Below are 26392 nucleotides of genomic sequence, written 5' to 3'. Positions count from 1 at the left end.
CCTCGCCCGAGCAGGGAGCGGGTGCGTCCGCCGGGGGAGGTGAGGCTGCCCCCTCCCCGCCTCGCATGTGCCCGCCAGGGGGCGAATGCTACCGGCGGCTGGCGGGGACAGGGCTGCGGGGCTCCTCCTACTGGCGACCGGTGGCAACGCGCGGGTGGGGGGCGCGGAGCGCGCCCGGCCCGGCCCCCGCCGCTGGCGCTTCGCAGGCGGCAGCGCCTCGGAGGCGGCAGCGGCAGTAGCCCGGCTTCCCGTCCGCCTCTACCACTGGGAGCCAGAGCCAGCCCGGGCACCTTCTGCCACGGCGGCCGCCGCCTCCCCTCTCTCTTCTCTCCTTCCTTCCTTTCCACCTCTTCTCCGGCCGGTGAGCGCCGCCGGCTCGCCCCACCGTGAAGTCTGGGCGCCCCCCAGCCATCGCTGCTGCTCCCCATGGGGATCCGGGAGTTCCCCAACGGCTCCGCGCGGGGCAAAACCGCCACCCTGTGAGTACCGCTGCGGGGCCGGACGGGCGGGGAGGGACGGGGACATCCCACCCCACCGCACCCCACCTCACCTTACCCCACCTTAGCAGGCGGCGCCGCCCGCCCGCTCGCTCCTGGGGGTCGCTCCGGTGGAGAGTGGCAAGGAAAGTTTGCGGTGCCGCCGCCGCCGGTCCCGCTCACCTGCCGGCGGAGGTCCCGCCGCCGCCGGTCCCGCTCACCTGCCGGCGGAGGTCCCGCCGCCAACTTCGCCTCGGGCCGGGGCAGGGCGGCGGCGCTGGCAGCTGCTGTTCCCCGCTCCCCCGCTGACGCCCCTCTCCCGGCCCGCAGCGGCATGCGGCGCTCCCCCGATGTCAGCCCTCGGCGGCTGTCCGACATCAGCCCCCAGCTGCGGCAGCTGAAGTACCTGGTGGTGGACGAGGCCATCAAAGAGGACTTGAAGTGGTCCCGCTCCGTGGAAGACCTCACCAGCGCGTCCGTGGGACTCACCTCCATTGAGGAGCGGATCCTCCGCATCACCGGCTACTACGGCTACCAGCCCTGGGCCGCCAGCTACAAACGTGAGTCCGCGGCGCGGCCGGGCGTGGGGGGCTGCGGGGAGCGGAACGGGCACCGGGGCTTTGCAGGGTGTCAACCCAGCCCAGAGGCGGCTGATGAGTGCGGGTTGGAGGGGCTGATCGCTTTGCCCCTGGGAGCAACTCGCCCCATGGGAGTGCTCTCACTCTGCGAAGAATTCTATGCCCGTGATGCAGTTGCTGGCTCACAGGAGTGGAGTGCTAAAGAATCACGACAGCTAAATTCTGCTAAGAAAATAGGTCAAATATTTGTCTTAGTGTTGCAGACACACTTAGTGATTCTGATTACAGTGTTTGTGACAGCTGTGTAAAAGCCCCAGTGCATTCATGCACATACTGTTTTCACAGGTAATGAGTTCCGAGCATCTTTCTGTCGTTTTAGGGGTCTGACAGATTTTCACAGCACTTGATCTGAATATTATGCCTTTTCTTATGTCAAGTGGAACTGTTTCTTCCCTATGCTTGCACTTGAGAAAGAAACTTCCTACGATATCAATATGAAGAGAGACAGTGGAGCTGTATTCCTCCACATGATTTACAAAGGAAGTGATACCTTGAGTAGCTGTAATATATCAACTAGTGCATTTGTGTGTAACACTTTCTTGCCCATCATTAATTGCCACAATGGCAGCTGCATGAATTAACAAGTTAGAAGTGTAATTTACCAATTAACTGAAGCATTAAAATATTTTGGTTGTCTTAATGTCGTTTGCAGCATCACAGGGGGGTTTGCTGTGAGAAGGATTTTGCTGTAACAGAAATAATTGCTTTGCAAGGAAGACTGGCTCGGATAAAGTGATTGTTTTTATGTTGTTCTTTCCTAAGTATTTAGTGTAAACGTTCTGAAATACTCTTGGATTATCTGTTTGTCAGTGTGCTTATAAGGGAAGAAAATGATACAAGAAAGCATGGTACACAGTACTAGTTCAGTTTTTCTGTGAAGAAGAGCCACTCCTGGTTGCCTGATAATAGGACTTTACTAACAAATATTCTAAGACTTCTTCTCTAAGAGCCTTTTTTTGTTTTCTTTTTTGCTTGCAGTTATGGCAGAAATATCTGTTATTTGCTACTTTACTCACAGGGAATATGGGATTTCTCTGAGAGCAATTCCATTGCCTGGATTGGGACCATTCTTGAGAGTAATGCTTATTCAGGTCATTTTTCAGGATCAGTTCATATGCTGATGCCAGACTGAGTTGGATTTTAGTGCTTCTGTCTGACAGAGTGACTAACAGCCCAGCTGAAGTCTCACTGAGCTGCTATGGCTGAGCTTTCTGAAATAATAAAGGTCATGCTGGCTCCTCAATTATATCCTATTTGTCGAAATTTATAACTGTGCCTGAAAAAGTTAATTGCGAGCTTAAGCCTGCTATTCTAGTTGCATTTTTCTCTCGTAACTCGTTCTGAATAACCAAATTACATACTTGAGTTGTAATGGTGGGGGATAAATAGACAAAGTGTCTGAGTTTCATAAATGTGTGTCTAAGAATAATAGGTTATGTGAAGTTATTGCCAATTTAAAATCTGACTTGCTAGGGATGCAGAAGAACACACTGAAGAAAAGACCCATCTCTCTAGCTGTGATAATAAGGCATGGTTTAAGCAGAGCTGTGTTGATCTGCATCAGCTGAATAGCAGACTGAATGCATGTAAATGGGGTAGATAATCGAAAAGTGGGAAAGTCAAGTCTGTGACAGCTACTTTGAAACATCTTTGAATACTCCTTTAAGCTGGGCTTAAGCCCAGTTTTGGGGTATGGACTTCCTGTGTGACTTCCCAGTTAGAAATTGTCTCAAGAACTGTGAACAAACAATTTTTAATTAAGTTCAGATTGCACCCTGGGTACTTCTTGTTGTCTTATTGTGTATGCCTGTAGACATTTCGGTGCTGTTGGCACTATGAGTGCAATTAGGGTACGCATTAACGGTGGACATGCTTTCTGGAAAATAAGTCTGCAGTCTAGTCTGATCTAGAGTTGGTCTCTCTCAGTGACATTCTTTTTATTGTAACTAAATCACCTGTAGGGCAAGATCTGGTTGTTGTGGGTTTTTTTTCTCATGGAAGTGTATTTCTCTCATACTTTCTGTAGACTGTATATATGTGTGTGTGTGTGTGTATCTATCTATGTATGTATAAAATTGTTTGAGATGTTCAGGACATTTTTTGAAGTTTTTTTTAACAAAACTCCATGATGAAAACTACCAGAGACAATCTGAGATAGTGTTGACCCCATGCCATGACCTCGAAACTTGCTTGGGGACTAGTTTTGCTGTGCTAAAAACTTGAGTATTTAAAACATACTGGGATACCTCAAGGTTATATACCAAGTCCAGTGCTTAATATACTTATAAATTAGATGGAAAGAGAGGAGGAAGAAGTGAAAATCTGCTGAAGACATAAATTGATATGAATTGGACAGAATGAGGTAGGACTCATCATTACTCAAGAGAGACTCGACCCAGCAAGGTGAATAGGCCAGATGTCAACAGATTACATTCAATTATTACAAATAAAAGCCTCATGCTTCCTGAAGATGCTAAAATTACCTGCAGAATTTCACATTATCACATCGGCTGCTCAGAGGGAATAGTTTGTGACTGTACACAGCTCAGGGAAGACCTCTGCTGTTTGACTGCACTTGCAAACTAGATTTTAGGAACTGGAATAATGTAACATACTGCCTGTGTTATGATGCCTTCAGAGAATTTAGTGGTACAGCCTAGTGAAATAATGTGTAATACTGGTTGTCTCTCAGAAAAGATTACACAAGGCTCTGAGATGAGTAAGAAGAAAGGGTACAGATATTCTATAAAGAATCTCAAGAGTTTGGTTGTTTACCTTAAAGAAGTAGAAACAGAAGTATGGAAGGTACTGGCACATATTGCTCAGGCAGATAGTTTTCCTTCTTAATGTGTCATAAGGGAAAAACAGGTGGACAGTCAGTGAAGGTGAAAAGCCATCAATTAACAACTGATGGACAAAGAAACAGTTTTTAAGAAAACACTCAATTTGTTCTTGAGATTGGGAATTCAAGGGCTTGTATTTGATAGCAGTGACTGTGATACATTTGGAACATATTGGAGATAATATTCAGAATTATTCAGAAAATTATTCAGAATTCAAAACTTTGTTATTCAGAATTAGGCTGGGAGGGGGCTGCTTCTTGGGGGTTTGTTGTGCTTCCCTCTGTAGCATCTGCCTGCCTTTAGAAAGAGTGACAGGATTGTGTTTAACCTGATCCAATCTGGCAGTTCTTATTTTTCTGAAATTCTAACTATTGATTTTCAGGGTAACTAATTATGTGAATAACTGCTCTCCAGTCTGAATCCAATATTTGTATTTGTCCCATGGGGACTATTCTGCAGCATCTGATTTGATTTCTGAAATGCAAAGGCAGAGGAGAAGAAACACATGTAAGATGGAGTCAGATTGTAGAGTCATACTCTAATGCAGCTACATTAACAACAGAGCTTAAAATTTGTGAAATCCTAGTTATCAACAAGAGGTATTGACTTTTAAAATTTTTTAATTAACACATCGGAATTAACTTAATTAAAAAAACGAAACAAAAATAAACAACAACAAAAAAAACCAAACATGAAACCCCACAAAATCTGTAGATCTCAGTGGCAGCCTTTATTTTCGCATGGAAATGAAACCATTATTAAAGCTGTATTAGCAGTGCTGTTCTCTTCCACGAAAGTTAAGTAAATTATCATGATTTCTGCCTCTAAAAGCTTGTGACTTCAGTTTAATAGCAGAGACAAGTTTGGAGGTGAACAGACATATTTTAAGTTTCCATTTCATGCCATTATCAGAAGGACTTAGATTTCTAAATATTTTTAGAAGTGTAGTCCCTAGGAGCTTTACTGTACTTCAGAAGTACAGGTGTCACTAAACTCTTGAATTGTCTTGCTGATCAGTATGGAAGACTTGTCTATTTTAATTATTGTAGCAAGTGGTAAGGCCCCTGTTTCCACATGAAATGTGCACAGCTAACACCTTTGCAAAACATGCATTTTTCTCTACATTAACTAGGTCTATTTTGTGGTGATTCAATATCACAGTCTGTCATTATGTGATTAGTATTTTACAGACATTCATGTGGGCTTGAGCCAACTATCTCTTTTTTACAATCTTTGCCTCTTCCTACAGATCACCTGCTTCGACTCTTTTTTTTTTAGAATAGGATTTCTCTTCTAAACAGGGACTTTGAAATACCTGTAGCATGTGTTCCTAAATACAGTCTTGTTACGGATAAATCAGGATTGCATGGTCCCTCCCTCCTTTCAGATGCCCAAGAGACCACCTGGCCTCCCACTTTTATTCACTTACTTTCTTTGTGCGCTTACAGATGTTACTCTACCTGCAGAAAAAGTGATTTTAAATCCTCTCAGTTCTATTTCATAGGAATTGATCACAGTCTGTGGCATATGGCTTATGAACATGCATTTCTATGAGACTTTGACCTTGTGAATAATTCCAGGTTGTTCCAGTGATGACTTTGAAGTTGGCATACTGTTGGTCAGGTGAAAGGGAAAGATGGTGTCCAGTAACTGAAGTTCACTGCCTTTTCTCCTCCCTGCTACTTTAAATGTTAGCTTCCTATTTTTAATGTTTCTTCATAGTTATTTCAACTGTAATAAAATAAACCCAACAGTTGTAAGGTCCAGAATTTCTATGTAGTACTTATCCAGCATGTTGCTAGTAGGTCTTGACCTGGACATGGAATTTAAGTGCCGTCACCAATACAAATAATATATTGGAACACAGTGGCTTACAAATACCCTGGGCATTGCTCAGAAAGCATAATTGTCTGAGTATGAAAATGCCCCAGTGACTGAACTTTGATAGCCTTTCAAGGTAGTAATTCAGTGTTGGTTTTAGCTAATTAAAAGTATGCGCATTGTACCCTTGTAAATGTCGGAGCGTCAGTTATACAGCTAAAGACAAGTGTTTCTTGATGTTCCTTCTTGTGATCTGCTTTTAATATGCCATTGAATGCTGTAACTTTCACACTGACAAAAAGCAAATCCAGTGGGGATATGAATCAGGGTAAAATTATTAATGCTTGAAATTGGTGCAAATTTGCATATTTGCATCCGAGCAAGAATTTAACTTATTTTTTTGAGGTGATATATGGGAATCTTCAGAAGTTCAAAGCCAGAAATTGAAGAGTATTTGTTTCCCCAGGAAAGCCATTTTCAGGCCAGCTGTAAGCAATTAATTTAAAACTGATTACTTGCTTTCCAGTACATAAATACTGAATGTAATGCTGTTACAACTAATGCAAGACTTGGTGGTGTTCATGTTGCTGCTCCTGTGGTCAAATGATCCTCTTGCAAAGTGAGAATCTTGCTTTTCAGGTGAACACATGGAGTAACCTCTAGATGTCTTATTCTGAGAGAGAAATTCGGATAGCTACCCATTGTCAATTTACAGGTCAACCTCCATTCTTGCCCTCTCCTCCCCAAAACTTAGAAGACAAGTGAAAATATATGCCTGATTAATAGGCCTGATCAAGTTTTTTTTCATGCCCTTCGTTGGCCATACTAACGTAACTAAGTGTTATGCTAGCAAGAAAAGCTAAGAAAACATGGTAACTCCTGCAGATGAAATAAAGCAATGACAATGAACTGCATAGCAGAATTGAAAGTTCTGTAGCATTATTGTTTCACACATCAGCTATAATTGTCTCCTGCAATGTAAACTTACATGTGGTTGTACACAAACCAGGGACGCTACTGATTTACATCCACAGGACAACTCACACAAAAACTTGTAAAGCCATTTCCCCACATACTCATTGTGACAGAAGAACTGTCCCCAGAAACAGTCTCTTAAAAGGTTTCAGAGACCTAACCATAAACCTGCAGTGGATGTCCCAGAATATTACAGGAGATGTTTCTCATTGGAAAGGGAACCAACTGGCCTCTGTGGGCTTGAACTCTGACTGGTCTTGCAACTGAGAATGAGTATGGAGTAGCACAATCTGGCCATGGATGCAATGCATCTGCATACATGGATGCAGTGCAGAGGAGTACAGGTTTGGAATACTAGTCAGCTGCAAGGGTACCTTATGAATATTTAAAGAAATAGAGAAATTGATATACAGCCAGCCTTTCAGAAGTTTCTTTTTCAAGAGAATTCCAATGGAGAAGAGACATGAGAGTTCTTTGGCTTTTGGCATGTGGAAAGAAAAGTATTTTTTGGACAATGCTAAGCAGCAACCTGGTTCCTGTTACAATACAGAGCTTCATTAATCACGAATTTTAAGTTTTAAATTGCTTGCTGGGAAGCCAAGCAAATTGTAATTTAAACTGGTTTGCTAAACATTTTGAATTGTTTGGTAAATATTTAGTAAATGATGTTTAGTGAACATTTAGTAACTTGTTTACTCAATAAATTAACTGTGTAGGGTTAAGTAACCACCACTTTTAACTAGGCAGCTGGTGAAGTATTTTATAGTTTGTGTCTAGTTTTCAAAGTGAAGAAACTAAAAATAACCACCTAGAAATAGTCCCTCTTTTTTTTGTTTGTTTCCTGTTTAAACAAATTAATTGGTTGCTTTCAACTTTCTTTTTTTCAGTGCAGATTTAATCTGCTGTACACCATTTATGCAAAACAGTCCATGGGACAGCAATTAGGGTTTGTTGGATTCCAGCATTCATTTTATACCCTTCACAAACTTTATCATTGAAAGTTTTTGTTTTGGGAGAATATACCACCGAAGTCTCCATTGTGAAAACCTACTATTAAAGTTAGTTGTATGACCTTATAAAGTCAGGGCCCATGTTAACAGTTTTGAAGGAGAGTGTTATGTAGCGTTTGAGACTCCTTTCACTGGTGAACTGTATTGGTTTTTTTTTAAATAGAAATGTGAATGTGCTCACTAATCAATGAATTGAATCCATAAGAATGGATTGTGGCTAAACCCACAAATTACTCTGTATTGATACGGAATAATGAGGAAACAAGCTTGGAGACTATCAAGAATTATGAATAAATGCTTATTTTTAGAACTATCTTTATTGGAGGCCCTTCATCAGGGTAAATTTCTGTAATACTTCCGGAGTGTACTGTGTGGTGTATATTTGCAACTTAAATAAATGGTTTGTTTAATAAGCGCAATTAGTTGCATAAGATAATGGCATTGGAATCTGACTGTAAAGTCAGTGCTGGTCTACCATAATATCAGATGCTGTTGTGTAACTGTAGTGTTACTGAAACACAGAGCCACAAAAGGACAAAGACTCATGCTCCCAGATGTTTGTCCCTCTTGAAATTGCTTAGTGCATCACTAGCAAGGCTCATTTACCTAATAGTTAATTTTACCAGGTTCTGATTCATGTCAGGGCTATCTTCGAAGTGAGGTTTTGTTCCCTAATTTCTCTGTAATGTAATAAGGTGTTTGTGTCTCATTTTCCTGGTGCAAATCAGAAGCTGCAGATAATTGATGCCGTCTGCTTGAGGTCAGATAAGCACCTAGATAAAGAGAGGGCTGGAAAAGTTACATACAGGCAACTTTATCCCTTTGCCAAAATGTCCTTCTCTGGAGCAACTGAGGTTGTAGTTCTGCTGCTTTCTTTCTTATAGAAGCCGAAGCCACAGGCTTTCCAGTATTGCGAGTGAATTATGACTACTCTTAAAACAGTAATACAACCAGCATTTATGTTTGGAGAAAGAAATTTATCTGCAAATCATGGTTTCTACCTAAGGAATAGCTAGACATAGAATCATAAAATGGTTAGGGTTGGAAGGGACCTTAAAGATCACCTAGTTCAAACTCCCAAGCCATGGGGTGGGACACCTTCCACTAGACCAGGTTGCTCAAAGCCTCGTCCAGCCTGGCCTTGCACACTCCAGGGATGGGGCATCCACAACTTTTTTTGACAGCATGTGCCAGCGCCTCACCACCTTCACAGTAAAGAACTTTTCCTAATATCTAAATTTCCTCTCTGTCAGTTTAAAACCATTTCCCCTTTTTCTATCCCTCAGCTTGCTCACTCCCCCCCCCCTTTTCTCCCCCCTGCTCCCAGAGGGATGGGGAGGAGAATCAGAAGAATGTAACTCCCACGGGTTGAGATAAGAACAATCCAGTAACTAAGGTATAACACAAATCACTACTGCTACCACCAATAATAATAATGATAAGGGAAATAACAAGGGAAGAGAATACAACTGGTCACCACCCGCTGACCAATACTCAGCCCGACCTGAGCAGTGATCTAACCCTTCTGGGTAACTGCCCCCAGTTTACATAGTGAGCATGATGTGCTGTGGTATGGAATACCTCTTTGGCTAGTTTGGGTCAGGTGTCCTGTCTCTGCTTCCTTCTGGCTTCCCCTCCTCCCTGGCAGAGCATGAGACTCACAAGTCCTTGGTCAGACTAAACAGTACTGAGCAGCAACTGAAAACATCGGTGTCGCAGCGCTGTTCCCAGGCTGAAAGTCAAAACCACAGCACTGCACCAGCTACTAAGAAGGAGAGAAAATTACTGCTACTGCTGAATCCAGGACAGCAAACTAAAATGGTAATATTCTTACGGAAATCTTGTTTAATTTTCCAGTTTAGACATTAGCTACTGCTTATGGGTTTGGGTAGCACTTTTCATGGAACAGAAATTAATAATAGAAAATATATTGTTCCTTGTATTTTTGCTGAAATTATTTTTTGCTGTATAGCATTTAGTTTTACAGTGTACCACTAGCCTGCTAGCCTCTCAGTTGTGGATCTTTCTTCCTTTCAGAAACAAGGCATTTATAAATTAAAAATATGTTTAGGCTTGATTTTCAAATGCTAGTTAAAGAGAAGAAGTTACAAAACAACATAAACATAGAAAAAGGCAGGCAACAAATAAAACCCTGAAAGTCAGTACAGCCATGGAAAAATGTCTGTAATCAAAGTTAGGAGTTTGGATCACTTTCAAGTTGAGCAAGAGGAGTGAGAAAAGGACAGAAAAGGCTTTTTTTTTTTTTTCCTACAGATTTGGCTTCCTGATGCTTATACATGTGTGGGGACTACAGACCTCTGTTTTTAAGGACTTCTATTTCAGCTATTTCTTACATGCATTGCAAATTGACATATATTGTAATTTAGGAACTCAGGTTTCATTCAAGGCAGAGATTATGCCCAGACAAGGTGAATTATGGTGAAATCAGGAGTTTAGAAACAGTTTAAGGTGTCTGTATAGTCATGGGAGTGAAGGTGGGTCTTGAGAATGAACATAAGCCCGCACTTAATTAGTATTGTAAATATATTGTGGGACTCCTGCATCCGGCCACCTGAACCTTCTCCCAGTATGTAGGGTTTATAGCAATTTTTCCAAAGATTCTCTTTTTCAGTCTGGGAAAATACATGAGTTGGAATGAAAAACAGGATTAAAATGTTGGAATAGAGCTGCTGTATGCATTGCTTCGTGGATTTCAGGAGACTATCTGACTCCTGGATGGTTTCTCCAGCTTGTCAAGTTGCCCTGGGAGAATACATGAAGAGTGCACAAAGACATCTTAAATCTCATCTTAAATCACTGCATTCCCACAGTTGGCTTGTAAGACAGTGCACTGTAGAATGTGACCTCTGGTTCCTGCTCATAAAATTATTTCTCAGTCTTTGGGAAATATTATTTAATAAACAACTTATTTAATAAACAACTCCTTTATTTGTTTTTCTTGTTTCAAATACAAAAAGAAAATGTAGTACCTTTTGTTATTTCAAACTTTACACCTTAGTAATGTGTAGTTCAGTATCTGTAGGAAATTCTGTGCCTTTTGCAAATAATTACTTCAAGAGGTATATGTGTTTTGACTTCATACAGGTTGAGTGGTTTTGTGTTCTATATTCCTCCAAATGGAAACAAAGATGGGCAGTAAATCATAGAAGCGTAACAGGTATATTCTTTGTAGAGAAATGTATGGACAAAACAAATGTCTTGAATCTTGTATTGGGAGCCATACTTTGGAACTTTTATTTCTGGCATGTGCATAATAGAAGTCGAATCTCACTGGAAATCATTCTGCCAAACAATATTAATCATTCTGTATTTCTAGAAAACTCAGAAAAAGAAAAGATTTTTGCCTCTCATCTTTATAGGTATCTTTGCTATTCATATTACTTTAAAATGACACTCATATACCAGACAGTGTTTTCTTTCTGCATGTCAGATTCTTTTACTTCCTACAATAACACTTCTCTAAAAGCACTGTATCTCTTCTACATAATAAAAATACATTGGAAGTGGGAATGATACCAGAATCTCTAGAGTGTAAGCCTAGACTCTCTTATGACTCCCTAAGTACTTTTCATTTCTTGATGAATTTATTGAGCAGAGGAAGCTGGGAAATGCATCTCCAGTAGAGCACTTCTTGCTCAAAGTAATGTATTATTCAGCTCAGCAGTCATAATAATGTTGCAAACAGGAGAGAATTAGAAGAGGTGTTGGAATGAACCCCTGACTCCAACCAAGCCTGTGGCACTTTTGTCAGTAACTTCAGTCAAGCCAGGTTTCACCCACCGGGCTTAAATCTTTGAGTTTGCCTTTTAAACAGGCTTCCTGCTTTATATGCTGAACATCTGTTCCTAAGGCAACTGCATCCAATTACACCTACCCATAAATGGTCTTTATTATACGTTCCTGAGCACTATTGAGGAGCTCCATTTAAATTACAGAAGAATTATTTCTTTTAATAGATGTGCAGTTTTTAATTTTCTTTCATCTTGAACTTGGTATTTAATTAGTATGTAATAGTTTGTCCCAACATGGGTAGAAAGCATCTACAGCAATTGAGAAGAGACCACTCTTTCTTCCCATTGCCTAGAAAACTGACCAGTCAGAGCCCAAGTGCTGAAAGGAGAAAGAACATATGTACATTCATTTGCAGTTTTAGGTTAGGAGATAAGGATTGAGACCTCTAACAGGGCATGCTAATAGAAGCACTGGGATAGGAGGTGAAGGTCCTCAGTTGCCAACAGGAAATTGCATTTCTTTAAGCACAAAGTCCCTAATTTTTGTTATATGCCAAACCATTGTTCATGTCTTTTTACTTCATGTGAGGACGAAGAATGCACCTAAACTAGTATGGGGGACACTGAATGGGTCTGAGGCAGGAGCCTTTTAAAACAATAACAGAAAGACATTCTAGTTCACCATTTGTATAACTTGGAAGCTAGTTAGGGTTTGACAGCCCTCATTCAGTCAGCTGAGGAATAAGAACATAAAAAACCAGACCCTTTGCAAACGTAGACAAAGGATGGTGTGCAGTGGGATGAAATCATGGGGTTCCTCAAGAAATTTGAAATGCTAAAGATAAGTGTTGTACATGCAACTTAGTTTTTTTTTTTATTATTGTCAAATTATCCCACCACAAAGCCGTATGAGTGATGTACGGGATGCAGCTTGGAGAAACCCCCAGGTAAAGTTTTAAATCCGTCTAATGAAACTGGCTGATTGGATTCGTGCATCAAACTCTTAACTTTTTATTTTCAAAGTCAGGAATCATTCAGTCTTAATGTTGGTAAAACTCTGATAGAAGTGAAGAGGAATTTTTCCCAACTAAAACCAGCAGTTAACGGTGTGAAGGAATACGGTGGTCCTGAAGGCAAGTGATGGTTCTGGTCTGTGTTTGTAATAGGTCTATGAAAGCTGTGCAGTTTGGCAGGCTTGGACACTCATAAACCTCCAGAGACTACCAGGAGTAAACTAACTGAAGTATTTTTTACAAACACAACATGCTATAACAAGGCCGGCATCTCTTTTTCTGTTCTAATGCTTTCTGCACTTTTCAAATGCAAATTGCAGACTGGATCTGGTCCCAGCGTCCAGCTGAGAGCATACCTGTTGTAGCTATCTGCTGATGTAAAGATGTATAGTAAATTCACTTCTAGCTAAGAGCATTCCCCTTGTAAATGTCTAGTGAATTCCTTTGTTTACTTCGCTTTGTTTCCATGCAGAAAGCAATTAGACAGTAGGCATTTGTGATCTTCCAATTATTTATAAGAAAAGGATCATGCTTATTTATGCTAGGTGAGGACAGCATGAGAGCAATAAAACTGCCTTTCTTTCTGGAGCAGTTCAAAACAGGAGGAGGTAGAACAATCTCAGACGTTGAGGCAATTTGGATCTCAAAACACATTTTTGGAAGGAGGCTTATAGAACCTTAGCCAGAGTCATAGGAATTGTTCTGGAGTAGATAAAGAGATTAAATATTAGTTAATATTTGGGATATTAACTGCTCTAGCTGGATTTCTGTGCATTGAAGGATAATTGGAAGGTACAAAAACATCAACACGTTGCAGAAAGGCTTCTTTCACTTGAGATACATAGCTGTCAGCTAGTACAAGGTTAAACCAGTTGCACTGTAATCTGCTTTGTGTAACAACAGCTAATTTTATTAAAAGAAAATTAATCATATAAATCTGGGTTCAGTGTTGAAGCTGGAAAATTTCTCTGACAATAACCAGCCTTGCAGTACCTGATCTTTCTTGCTTTTTTGTTGCTGTTGATGTTTCTAAAAGGCTGAATTATTCTGTCATCTCCTAAGGATGGTTTCATTAGATTTATTTTTTTTTAGGGTTAAAAATAGAGCAATTCTCAACCATTCCCTACTTTAAATAGTATTTCTCAAATAGTTTTGCATTTATAAGCTTTTGGGACTAGCTAACAAATGAAGTTTAATCCTTGCAGTAATTTCTGTAAGGTAATTCTTCAAGCTTATTGGTATTAAAGAGTCATTTTTACAATGCCTTTAATCATGTGCTTTAACTTTTGGTCAACCCTGAAGTGGTCAGGCGGTTGGACTAGGTAATTATTGTAGGTCCTTTCCAATTGAAACTATTCTATTCTACTCTTCATCTCTCATAATTTTTATAATGTTAATATTAGAACATTAAATTAGTAAGGACCTGTATAATAACCAAAATAATAATTGAAAATGCCCATGGCTGTAAGTAAAGAGTCATGCATCTGTTTATAATTGTAAGATAGGTCTTCAATGGTTTTTATTGAGTTAAATGGCGAGGGAGCTATAGTTCCATGGAAATATTTCTGCAGCTATTTGATACACAAGTTTCAAGCCTGCAGGATTATATATGAGTAACTTAAACCGTGCAGTGGCTCTGTGACTAAAATTATTCATTTTTATATATTAACTTTTAGGATGTTAATTATTAGGATTGCCCCAAATAGCTGGTTTCTACTGACTGTGCAAGTTTTTTCAAAAATACTAATTTAATATTCTTCACAACATAAAATATAACTTTTGTCTATGCAAATTATAGCAATCTAGAAGATTTCATCAGTGCTTTTATAGATACATTATAAGTCAATCTGTGTGTGAATAAACCAAATAATTTTTCTGTGTAATCAGAAATAATTCTATTCAGTGCCAAAATACTTCAGTTCTCTTGATAATTTTATCCTTTCCAACATAACCATTGATCTCTGTTTTAATTCTTTTCATCAATCTGATCTTGTAGTTTTTCCAGAATGTAATATAATCCAAAGTAATTCACATGTCTTGAGCAATTAACTTTAACACAATGGTCCATCTATAAGGAAACATCCTTCTGGCAGGGTTTTTTTGAAGTTTATTTAATGTAAATTAAAAACTGTATACATTAGCGTTTTGATGGATGTTTGATTTATTTGAGAAAATTTATTTCTCCTGGTAGTATTTCTGAATGACCAATTAAATATTATAACACCATGTTGTGAAATTGTCTTTGATAATCTTGTTTGCAAGAAGCACAATTTCCTTAAACATAAAACCCTCTTCAAACCGAGTACACCATTAATTTTATTTAAGTTGGTTCTCTGCTGATTTCAGTGGAGATAAGTAGTACTTCAGCAGCACAAGCTGGTAGAATCCAGCTTAAAATAAATAGCCTGGAGAGAAGAGTGAAGACAGCTATCAGCTGTAGAGTTTTGGGGAAACAGCGTTAACAGTTTCAAGTATCTATCTGTCCTGGATCCCAAATGCAGCATGTGACAAGAAACTTTAGTTACCACATTTTTTTGTGCCAATTTTAACTCTCGGTCAAGTTCTGGGAAACAGGAAAAATTTTGTCATGCACAAGTCTTACATAGATTTATAGACTGTAAGAGACTTACTTATAGTCTCTTACACAGAACACAAGTCTCTGTGTGTTCTGTATAATCTTTACCTAAGGAACTGTCATCTTTAAGGAACCACTATTAACTACACGTTATTTGCAAGTGATTATCTGTGATTTGAGCAAGAAGAATGGAAGGAGAGGGAGAAAAATTAATTTTAACTACTGGGAAGTAGTTATGTGTGAAGTTGTAACTGCTGCTTTCTGTTCTCCAACAACTGCCCTTTTTGTCTGTATGGTTCTGTGTGTGGTTCTGTGATGGGTTCTGTAATGCAAATTATGTCCCATGAACATCATGACAAAATACTCTATACAACTTTCATTTTTCTTTTTCCTTCCTAACGTCAAATCACTTCATTGATGTGATGTGCAGTTGAAAGCCCTCTGTGGATATGTTAGCTGATCATCATATACAACTGTAAGCAAATAACCAGTCTTCCTAATTGAATTGCACTGCAGTGTGGCTGAGGTAGCCATCTAATGGCCTTCCTTTTGTAGACTCTGGCAAGGAGGGGAAATTGGCAAAGGCAAGAAAAGGAGGAGTACCGGTTTTTATTCTTAGATCAAGCACACCAGTTTTATCAGTGTTCCAGGTAATAAGTATCAGCCAGCAGTAGTCTGGAAAGCTAGAAGTAATTAAGCTTCAATTACCTAGACTAATTTTCAAGTTCTGTATGGCTGGGTAGAAGACTCAGATCCCCAAAAGTTTTGGTGAGTCTAAGTTCAGTGAGAATTAGATGCTCAAATGTAAAGGCTGCACCTTGGATTCATCCTACTGCCTCAGTCTTAATTTTCTTGTTAGTGGAGTTTCTAAGGTGTAGCCTGGTATCTGAGATTACCTGCATGTCATTGTTCTCTGAGAGGGACTTTGTTGCTTGATTTGGCACCATATTTGTTCTGTAGCTTGTAGGTCATTCTTTCACCCAAATCTGTAAGTCAGGTTTGGTTTCATGCTTTATGACAGGATCTGTACAACTCCTGGGCACCAATACAAATATTATGAAGATAAAGTAGTATCGGTCCTGCAGAGGAATGTATTTCCATCTCTGTGTGCAGTCAGTCAACTCTAAGAATGAAATGTTACATTGAAGGTCTCTGCTCCTTTAAGCCAGCTTTTTCTGAAGAGCCTGGGCAAGCTTCTTGGGCCTTCCCTCAGTGCTTCTGCCTGTAAAATATGAAATTGTCAGTTCACAAAGCAAGTAACACATAACTCACTTGAGTTACTGTTTTGATAGCTGTGATGTGCTGAAGTATCCATGTGCATGTATGACAGGGCAATTAACAAAATATATTTTGGCAGTAACAGAACAACAGAGACAAAATATATAAATGTAAGGAAAACATTCTGAATCAATTTAGTAAATAAAAAATACAAAGCAAAATAAACCACGAAGTAAACGAGGTTGCTCTGGAAGTGCAAGATTACATGGGTGAGAATGCCCTATGGAGCACTGGATTTCAGGCAGCCGAATTCGCATCTGATGCGAGCTCAGTGAAAACTTATAAGGAAAAAAGTAACATAGGACAGACACTGAAGAATAGCAAAGGCATAGGAGAGGTCATGAAACCTTCAAACAGATCTGAAGGTCTAGAACTAGGAAGAAAACTAGATTTCTCTTCTGCTGAAAATCTAAGAAGTGTCAGAGTTTATGGTATCTTCATACATTTCTCATACACTTATTTAAATAGATTCTGAACTCAAACATTAATGCATTAAGTGACTGTACTCCCAACATGTTTTGTTTAAGAGGTGAGTGCTAGGTGGGCTACGTTGTAATTGTTGTATTGTTTCGTGAATAAGCAGAGAGGAGAAAGCAACTTTATCTGAAATAACCAAACCAAAAAACCCAGACAGCCTAGTATCAGTCAGAAATTACCTTTGCCTATAACTATACAAATGCTAAAAAGAATGGCAAGAAGTCCTTCTAATTAAATATTTCCTTCTCTCCTTCTCTCTGTACTGTATCCTAAGCATCTACAATAAATGAAAATAGTAGCCAGATCTTGGTTATGCTTTTTGCTCCCTTAACAGTAATGGACGTTAAATTGGTGTTCGAGTATTTCCCTGACTTGAAGATACTTTGGCCAGTAAACTCAGATATTCCTGATAAGGGACAGAGAAGAGACAGCTGTTCCACAGAACGTAGATTTTGTGGGCAGGAAAATGAGATACAACTGAGTGATCTTTGTGCAAGCAGGAAGTCCCTGCATGTTATTTTCTACTGATACTGTTTAGACTTGTCTATTCCTGTATCAGTCCAGGATCACAGGAATTGTGAGGATGGAATAATGTATTGATGCGGTCTGTGCCATCTTCAGATGTGCTACATCCTGTGAATTTGGCTGAGAAAGGTACCCTTTTTTCTCCCCCCTCCTTTCCAGATAAACTCTTCTTGACAAGGTAACACTGGAATCCACAGTCCTCTCTCTTTCCTTTGCTTAGTGACTGAGCCTATATGCATGCAGAATCATACATATACCAATCAAGATTATAATGCTGATGTTACACTGCTGTGTGCTTCTTCATTGCTTTTAATATAAACACAATTTCTACACATGTGAACCAAATGCATGTGTGTGCAATGTTAGCTGACATTGTTGGGATTTAAGTGTTACCTTTGAGAAAACTGAACAGTTAGGTTTTCTTGTAACAAGTACCCTGAGAGAACATTATGTAATGATCTTCGCTGACATGTTTGGATGGTTTCTTTACATTGACTGATTGTTCTTACAGCTCATTTCCCCCCTCCTTTTCTAATAATTTAATTCAGTCGCTTGTAAAAAGCCCATCAGTTTTGCACTGAATTTATTGTCTATATCACAGCTATGGATTTGTTCATCTAAGGCATTTTACAGAAGTCTTAATTCAGTCCTTTCTACAGTTCCAGCAGTGAATAATGTAGTTAGACAACCAGTTATTTCAAACTGCATATAACACTCCTTGAGTGGTGTTCACAGAGAAATGGAAAAATGAGAAAGGGAGTTTGATATAGAAGTCTATGTAGTATGCTTTTCACCTGGGCAGAATAAGGTAAACCTATGTAGTGAAAAATAGAGGGAAGGCATAAGAAAAGAAATTTGTGCTACTTTCCCATGACTAAACCTTATTCATCTTTAGCTGTTGTTCTAAGAAGTCTGTAAGCACCCACAATGTATTAAGATCACTGGCTTCAGTACTCAACAAAATTCAGAGGCACATCTTTTTAATGCAGAAATGGGAATGTGCATGCAAAATTATTTCAAAATACTGAAGAAGTTTTTGTGACATTCATGATGCATAATATTGAGCAGGTGATGGAAGAAAGTATAATTTGAAATAATGTGACAATACACTTCTAATGAGAAAGTCTAAGGTTTTTAAAATGACTATTTATTCAGTAAGATCTGGGTTCCACAGACAGGATATTGTAACTTCAAGACACCACTTCAACTAGTACATTTTCCAAAGCCCAGATCAGACATGCTTATTCTCAGCAGGTACTCTTGCTAATTTAAACTTATTGACAGTAAGACATAGCTTATTACTACTTACAGCACTCCTTGCAGTGGTGTCCCTCGGGGATAGAAAGATAGGAATTGCCATGATTGCTAGGAGTTGTGGTTCATCTAATTGTTATTCAGTCTTTAAGAGAAAGCAAAGTTAACTTTGAGAAGGTGTTATGGGAAAACCTCTTTAAAAAGTTGTTTGGTTTTATGTGGGGTTTTTTTTTTTTGGTGTTTTTGTTTGTTTGTTTGTTTGGTGGTTTTTTTGGTTTTTGGTTTTTTGGTTTTTTTTTTTTTTTTTTTTCTGATGCCCAAGGGTTTGCTGGCAAAAATTGGAGTTAACATATTTAAATTCTGGGTTTGAATATCTTGGCAGCTGATGTCTTATAGGTTCAGATATAGCCTTAAAATAATTCAGTGGTTTGCCTATGTGTATTAAAACTGCAAGATAAAAAATACTGTGCCAGTTAAGATGAATGATATGGAATAATTATATTTGGCCATGCAAATATCAATGGATTTTCTTGATAAGATTGTCATTGATTTACTTCAGAATTCTCACATAACTGAGAAGGTAGAACAGGATTAGATGACAAAAACAAGCTGATAATGAAATGTTTTGCTGAGCAGTGAACAAAGCTTAGCTACTAAAGCATCAATGAATAAATATCAGAACATGATGTCATCCCCCTTTATGCCTTATATATAACAAACTTGTCTGAAATAGGAACACAGGCAGGTGATCCAGGTTAAGGAATTTAACCTAAAGTATTTCTGTATCTTGAAAATGTAAAGAGTAACTATACTGATACTAGACATCCCATACAGTTTTCCCATATAGGAAGATGGAGACTCCTAATTTTCAAAAGTATTAGCAGAAGACAGACTTATTTTGGTCTTGGTCTATGTCTCAAATTAAATTAAAATGTCTGTCTTTTTCTGAAAGTGGGAGGCCTGTACAAAAGTGTATATTCCAATTACATGGGTATTCATCTCTGTTACATAAAAACCAAACTGGTACATACTTAAACTGTTGAAAAGTTCAGATAGATCTTTGACTGTAAAGTGTAAGCAAAAAATGTACTTATTTTATCTCCTTGTATCATCCTTTTACAAGTTTGACTTTGATGGAATTTAGGTTTTCAGTCCTGTGAAGGTGTGCTTGAAATGCCTTGTCTTACAGGATTGTTCCTAACCAACAGCACACAGTGTTTTAGGGTTTTGCAAAAGTGAAATGTGTCAGCTGCTTAAAAACAAAGTTTCCATATCTGATGATGAAGTCAAAAGTGAATTGTCTTACTTCAGTCTTACTGATATTTTCAGTACAGGAGCTGAATAAATTGTTTAGACAGTTTTAACAAGTTTAACAGACTTACAATATGCTTCAAGACTATAGCAACTGAAAAAGGAAATAAATAAGAACTACCTTCTAGCAGACTATTAACTGAGACTGACATGAAGCCATATGCACATGTTGATACTCATTGGGATAAAAGTGTCAATACAAAATGACATGCTAATAGCAAGTGTGGTTAGTAAGGTAAGGACACTTGTTTTTATGATGCCTGTAATATATTAGTATTGTCATATATATTATATATACAATATATTAGTAGTTCAAAATTCTTTACTGAAGAATTTAATTCAAATAAAATTGAGATGCTTTTTAAAAAGACAAGATCAAAAACAATTAAGAAGAAAGTATGAAGAACTTAACATTATTAATGTTAACTGGAAACTCTTTTTTCCCCCAACATTAGAGCACCTGTACTGGTTTGAATGACTCAGGTTATGTTAATCATCTGAATCATTGTGAGGACTCTGTAACACACCAAAAAGTCAGCAGTAAAATGGCTTTTGGCTTATCCTGAGACATATTCCCAGTCATGCCTTCCTATCCCAAGTTTTACCACTGCGCATTGGCCAGGAATTCCTTTGTCATGGTAAAAAAGTACTTTAATACAGTGAAAGGAAATCAAAAGTGTGATAATACATTTAGATATGCAGATACATTTAGTTGCACATTAATATTAATATAATTAATTTTATTGACAGAAAAATAATCCATCAAAAATAAGTCATCGCCACTGAATGTGTAGCAGTAAAATTTAAAAAAAATGGAAAAAAGTCTCAACCTTATTGACTCTAATATGTAGGCATTTAGTACCTATTAAAGACAGACATAAGTTGACCATAAACTACAAGGAATGTTATCAGATCAGATGTGTGTTTCTTATGTGTTATAAAGATTTCTTAAAGCAGATTAAATGAGGGAATCTAAGTAAAAGCGTTTTCCACAATAAATTTTCCAGTACAGGAAGAGTTGAAGAGTTGTGTGATGTGGACAAGAAGGGTCTAATTATTCTAGCATCAATGGAGTTCTCTGGTATTTCTCTTACTCAAGGTTTTATTAAGGTAATTTAGAATTGCATTGGTTTAAAATGTATTTGTGCATTGTTGAATCTTCTTTTTAAATGGAATTGTATAGCTTAAACTCTTGTTATTGTTATGTTTTCAGATGTATTTGCAGCATGTTATACCTAAACCCTTTCTCCCATGCTAGTTTCTTTCACATACTGGAAGCACTTTTTCAAAATTTCTCTTCTATGCCATCTATAAAAAACCCCTATGACCTGATAACAGGAATAAGTATTGAATATCACTCCCAGCTGGGCCAGGAATTGGGTATATATTGTGATTTTTGCCACTGTGTTTTCTCCCCAGTCTCTTTCTGTCTGTCCTCTTGTTATACCCTCCTTTTATCCTTTTTAGTAGTATGCTATCGATGGAAAGTGCTCTAAATAATAATGCTTTTACTGTATGTAATACTGCATATAATAGCTAGATTCTGAACATTACCACAATATGAATTGTGGTAATAGATAAATTGGGGGGGGTAATAACTCCTCCAATAGCTAAAGAAGGCCTATTAGAAATCTGGAGGGGGACTTTTTGCAAGGGTGTGTAGTGACAGGATGAGGGGGAATGGCTTTAAACTGGCAGAGGAGAGATTTAGATGAGATATTAGGAAAAATTACTCAGTATGAGGTTACTGAGACACTTGGACAGGTTGCCCAGAGAAACTGCAGATGTGCCATCCCTGGAAGTGTTCAATGCCAGGTTGGATGGGGCTTTGAGCAACCTGGTTTAGTAGGAGTTGTCCCTGCCTATGGCAAGGGGTTTGGAACTAGATGATCTTTAAGGTGCCTTCCAACCCAAACCATGTTATGCTTCTATGATTGCATGATAAATATTAATAAATTATGACCGCTGATGGTACTGCCAAGAGTCAGGGTAGTTCTTGTTTGATATTGAGAGGGTGCACACTTGCAAACCAGCCAAATAGCATATGTTGTAACATGGCTGAGAAGGATGGACTATGCATAGTTTAATATTTAATAGGTACTAGCTCACAGAATCAGACAAAGAAAGCATTTGGGTTCTCCTGATTTTGCTGGAAAAAGGACATCTGTAGCACTTGCGTAAATGTTTCTCTTTCTCTAACAGAAAAAGGTAATTGAGAGAACTTTCCTGTTTATAACATCTATAAATATGAGATGGGGTATTTGGATTTGCACAGAAGTTTATTAGGTAATGACTAGCAGAAGAATACTGTTCTCTTTTCATCTGTCCTGCAGGGTAGTTTTGGACTTTTAAATGCCAGCTCTGGGGAGATGTGATGATCACATTGTGACTTGAATGATTTCAAAGCAGGCAGCAGTCTGTATCTTTCACTTGCACACTGCTCTGCAACCTGGCTCTTTTACTGATTTTTTTATTTCATTTTGTTTCACTGGTTCCAAGGTGGCCAGTGCATTCAGAAAGATTGTATCGTGTTAATTACCAAGAAGTTTTGACAAAGCTGTGTTCTTTCCCAGGACGTGTGGAAGTGTGAAGTGCAGGAACATAAATCAATAGTGTCAAGCCTTGCGCAGTTCAGACTTTGAGATATAAAGTGACTAGTGACAGGATAGACAAGAGTCTTATTCCTTTTATAAGCAAAATAAAGCCATCTTTGTATTCTGCGTGAATATAAGTTCAAGAGAAAGGGAACTACATTCAGTGCTATTCTTGACAGTGTTTTTTCTGAACACCTGGTAAGTTGGCCTGCAAACAGGTATGTGCAGGAAACAGCAGCAGCCCAGCAAGGGAAGTAAACAGCTTGAGTGACAGTCTTTTCCATCTCTGGTTATTGCTGATGATGCCTCCCTCCTGTATGATTTTTTCCCATAATTCAATTTATGCATTACATGGGGAATGGAGCACACTGTGCCAGGAATTAACTTCTTGGAAAATCTCTTTTCTTGGTGCTTATACTTCTCTAATATGATGGCATCCGCGAGAAAGGTGTCTCTCTTGTTCCGTGTCAGGCTTAAATATTTAGTTGAAACGTATTTCTCACTGTTTGTTCCAGGATTTTGTTCTTTTTAGGGTGACAATATGGCTCCTGAGGCAATTTATAAAGAGCTGTGCAGTGATGAAATAGTGCTGTAATTCAGAAGCATTCTGATGTAACAGCTAAGAGTGGAAGATTCCCATCGTCTGGGCAAAGTAAAAAGACTTGTTCGATTAGCAGCAGTGCATTGCATTTTCCTCCTTTTAAAACAAGGATAAGATTTGCAAAAGCCTGAAGCAGTCCTGGGATTTCCCATTGTTTTTAGGGGACTCTGTGTTCCATGTCTTGCTTCTGTCTTTGGAAGTTTATTGAATCATCTCACTTTCTTAAACAAAATTGAATCATTCCTCAACTCCAGCACAGTGTGTTCTTGCCTGAATCTTAGAATTGTAAATGATGGACAGAGTAAACTGCAGCAATTTTTTTTTTTTTTTATAGATAAATACTATATATATATAGATATACATATAGATATATAGATAATGAAATAACTTCCATTATTTAAAGTGCTATGAAAAAAATTCTTAAGTATAAGTCTCATTATGAAAATTTATGGGACTTTAATTATGCCTAAGTAAATACATTATAATGTATTCTGATTATTCCAAGTATGTTTTTAGAACATATCAGTGTAACAGCTTTGTTTGCTGCTGCAGTTATAAGAAGTCTCAATCATGAAAGAGGTGGAGGTCCCTGGCTGTTTAACTAGAACTTCATTGTTTTTGAATGGCTGAGCCCACTTTTGGTATTGGTAGGTTTTTTTATGGGGGAGTGGAAAGCATTTTATCTTGATTTGAATAAATCAGTCAGGTGATCTCAGAAGCAGGAGATCAGATTACAAAAACAAGTTTCTGGTCTGTGAATGAAGATGCAATTTGTAATTTTGGGGGTTTTTTTAATTATTTTGTTTGTTTAAAGGATCACTAGCTCTAGACTCGTGAATGGGACAGTGATGACACAGACCATTATCATAATTCAGTCTCTTACAATAAATTAATTTCTGTGGAATATGAACTACTTTAAAATTCATAAACCAGCTTTTTGCCCTAAAGAATCCATTTAGGATAGTTTAATAAAAAGTAACAACAAAATTTTATGCTGGTTTTGCAATGCCTACATCAAGCTGCTATTTTCATCCAAACTAAGCATGATAAAACCATAACATCAATAAAATTAAGCAGCAACTCTATTACTAATTAAGAATCTGAGTAAACTACATAATATTTAAATAACTTTATATCCTTATACAACTTGCTGGTGGTTTTTTGTTTTGTTTTGTTGGGGTTTTTTTAAGTGATTTAAGAAAAGCTATGTATGATCAGAACCATAATGCAGCTTTCATCTGAAGAAACACTAATCAGAATAAGATAATACAACATGAGAAAAATGGAGCAATGTTATAAGCCTATAAACAAGTTTTAGTCTGGTCTTTCTCATAGAGAGAGACTCATTCGATACTCAATGAAATGATCATGCAGCAATTTTCAAGCATTCATGAAAAGACTGATTGGGGTTTTAGTTTGTTTCTTTTCTGCACCCTTATTATAAGATTATGGACCTCATTGACCCAGGATATATTGAAGTTGAAAAGGAACAAGACACCTGGGGAGAACGGCTGTGTTGCTGGTGTCAGTCTTGGTGTAGCCTCTAACTTGTCAAGTCCATAGGCACCTGCTGTCTGAAAAGTGTGTGAGGAGAACAGGCACATTTGTGCTTGCTCACACTGTTTTCTGTACTTTTCAAATGGCACTGATCATGGTGGGTTTCCTTACTGGGACAGATGCCAGCTGTGCCTTAACAAACAAATCCCTGCAAGTCTGCCTGGAAATCACCCACACTCCTCCTCAGTGGGCTGCATGAACTCCAGGCAGCTCACTCTGAATAGCTATATGGAAACACCTCTGCATGCCTGTGGTCTGCTCACACGATTTCCTTTTTCTTCTGTTCCACTCAGACATGAACTGATGTCTTGACACTGAGAGGCAGCCCACATGGCACTGGAACACTTAGGGACATGGTTTAGCAGAGGATTTGGCAGTGCCGGGTTAACAATTGGACTTAATGATCTTAAAGGTCCTCTCTAGCATAAATGATTCTATGATTCTATGTTTTTGTCATAGAACGACAAAATTCTCATCCGTGGGCAGAGCACAACAGAACAGCGTTCACCCAGATCCTTTGATGCCTCCAGGAAGCAGCGAAGTGCTCTGTCCATATAGCTGCCCATCCTTTCCCCACCTTCCCCAGCTCCCTGTTTTCACAGTATTTAATTAATATTCAAGCTTACTGTTTTCATTTTTGTTAATAAAACACAAAAAGGGAGAGGAAGCAGAAGTAGATTTTGCTACGAGGGCTAGGAGTAACAATGGTCAAGGAGACTTTGCCTGTCTGTGCAGCTCTTGAGATGGAGAAAATGGTTGCCAGACCAGGGCACTGCTCATCTCCTGGAGCTAGCAGTGAGAATTCTGCAAGTGGGTTGCCCTGTCAGCCTCTGGAGTCACCTTCTGTGACAGCCTTGATCTTTTAAACCATAGTCTTCTGTGTCCTGTTTAAACTGGAGTCAAATGACTTAAAGTTATTTCCCTTCTCTTGATTTACTGATCCTTATACATAGTCATGCCTGATCTTCCAAGGGTGAAAATCACAGGGTTTGAGAGTTAACAGTGAAGTCCAAGGAAAAACAGCTTTTGCTTGTATACCATCCTAGCTTTGTAACTTCTCCTTCTCAAAAAAGGAATCAGCTCAGGATTTCTATTATCTTCTCCTTCTTCTTCTTCTTCTTTTATTGGTTTGTTTGTTTAGGTTTATTTGGGGGGTGTGTGTGGGCGTGTTCTGGTTTTGTTTTTTTTTCTTTGGGGGGGTTTGGTTTTGTGTTTTTTTGTTTTTTGTTGTTTGGTTTTTGTTTGTCTGGTTTGATTTTGGTTTTTTTCTTGCTCTCTGTAAGAATGGTCAGGAAGATCATTCAACCGCTGTTTTGGTTGAGGGATCTGCAGAAGTACTGCAAGAATTTGTTTACAGTGAGACAGTATCCCATCTGTTGTCAGAAGCCACTGTGCTTTATTTTCTCATCATTTCATGCTCTTATTATTTACCAGTTGTCCAGCAAAATGTGAGGAATTTAGAGCTATATTTAATGCAAAAGAGAAATATCCTTCATGAACTCAGAGATGACCATATTTGGCCACATCACTGCAGTGCTTTGTGAGCAGTGAGAAAAGTTTGGTTCAAAAGAGTGGTAGAGTTTGGATAAAAATATCAACATTTCTGGTGATTGTTTAAATATATTTAATCACGTGGCTCATCTTCAGTTTTCCATACTGCTCAAAGATAAATTGTAACATTATCTGATGTGA

The 26392-nt window shown here is 38.7% G+C and overlaps 1 protein-coding gene across 1 annotated transcript in view; it reads left to right on the top strand.

Annotated features, from left to right (window-relative positions):
• Window positions 1-426: 426 nt before the first annotated feature.
• The window catches only part of SLC35F3 (solute carrier family 35 member F3), a gene marked incomplete at both ends in the record, with an annotated part of 168597 nt that continues 142631 nt past the window's right edge, over window positions 427-26392 (top strand). The window contains 2 exons of the mRNA XM_080616883.1: window positions 427-479; window positions 807-1036. Coding sequence (XP_080473009.1) covers window positions 427-479; window positions 807-1036 — 283 coding nt within the window. The remainder of the gene's footprint in view (window positions 480-806; window positions 1037-26392) is intronic.

The sequence above is a fragment of the Psittacula echo genome, assembly GCF_963264785.1.
Source record: "Psittacula echo genome assembly, chromosome: 4".
In the NCBI taxonomy this organism is placed as follows: Eukaryota; Metazoa; Chordata; class Aves; order Psittaciformes; family Psittacidae; genus Psittacula; species Psittacula echo.
This window is presented reverse-complemented; position numbering and strand designations above follow the sequence as displayed.